At 46.2% G+C, this 305-nt stretch overlaps 1 protein-coding gene across 1 annotated transcript in view; it reads right to left on the bottom strand.

Moving 5' to 3' along the window:
- Nucleotides 1–116: 116 nt before the first annotated feature.
- The window catches only part of PHALS_05888 (hypothetical protein PHYSODRAFT_336180), a gene marked incomplete at both ends in the record, with an annotated part of 458 nt that continues 269 nt past the window's right edge, over nucleotides 117–305 (bottom strand). The window contains one exon of the mRNA XM_024723204.1: nucleotides 117–224. Coding sequence (XP_024574204.1) covers nucleotides 117–224 — 108 coding nt within the window. The remainder of the gene's footprint in view (nucleotides 225–305) is intronic.

Here is a 305-nt window from a genome sequence, read left to right as displayed (position 1 = left end):
AAATCGACAGATACATCAGCTCGAATCAAATCCTCAGAGGGTACTCAATATCGCGATGTCACTTTGCAAAAACTCTACGATGAGTCAGAAGCCGCATTCCAAAAGTATGGCGAAGCTCAGAGGAAGTACGATGAGGCGAAGCGAACAGTAAAGGGTAATAACTCATCATCCGCACGATCAGCGTTGAAGGCGGCAACCGCTGCCATGAAAGCGACCAAAGCTGTCTATCAAATCAAGGCTAAAAGCTACTCCGATGCTAAAAACTACACCGAGGTTGTTCAAATCAGTGATCGACAAGACGAGCA

This window comes from Plasmopara halstedii (assembly GCF_900000015.1).
Source record: "Plasmopara halstedii genome assembly, contig: Scaffold_292, whole genome shotgun sequence".
Classification (NCBI taxonomy): Eukaryota; Oomycota; class Peronosporomycetes; order Peronosporales; family Peronosporaceae; genus Plasmopara; species Plasmopara halstedii.
The sequence above is the reverse complement of the archived record's forward strand: the minus strand, read 5'-3'. Positions and strand labels throughout refer to the sequence as shown.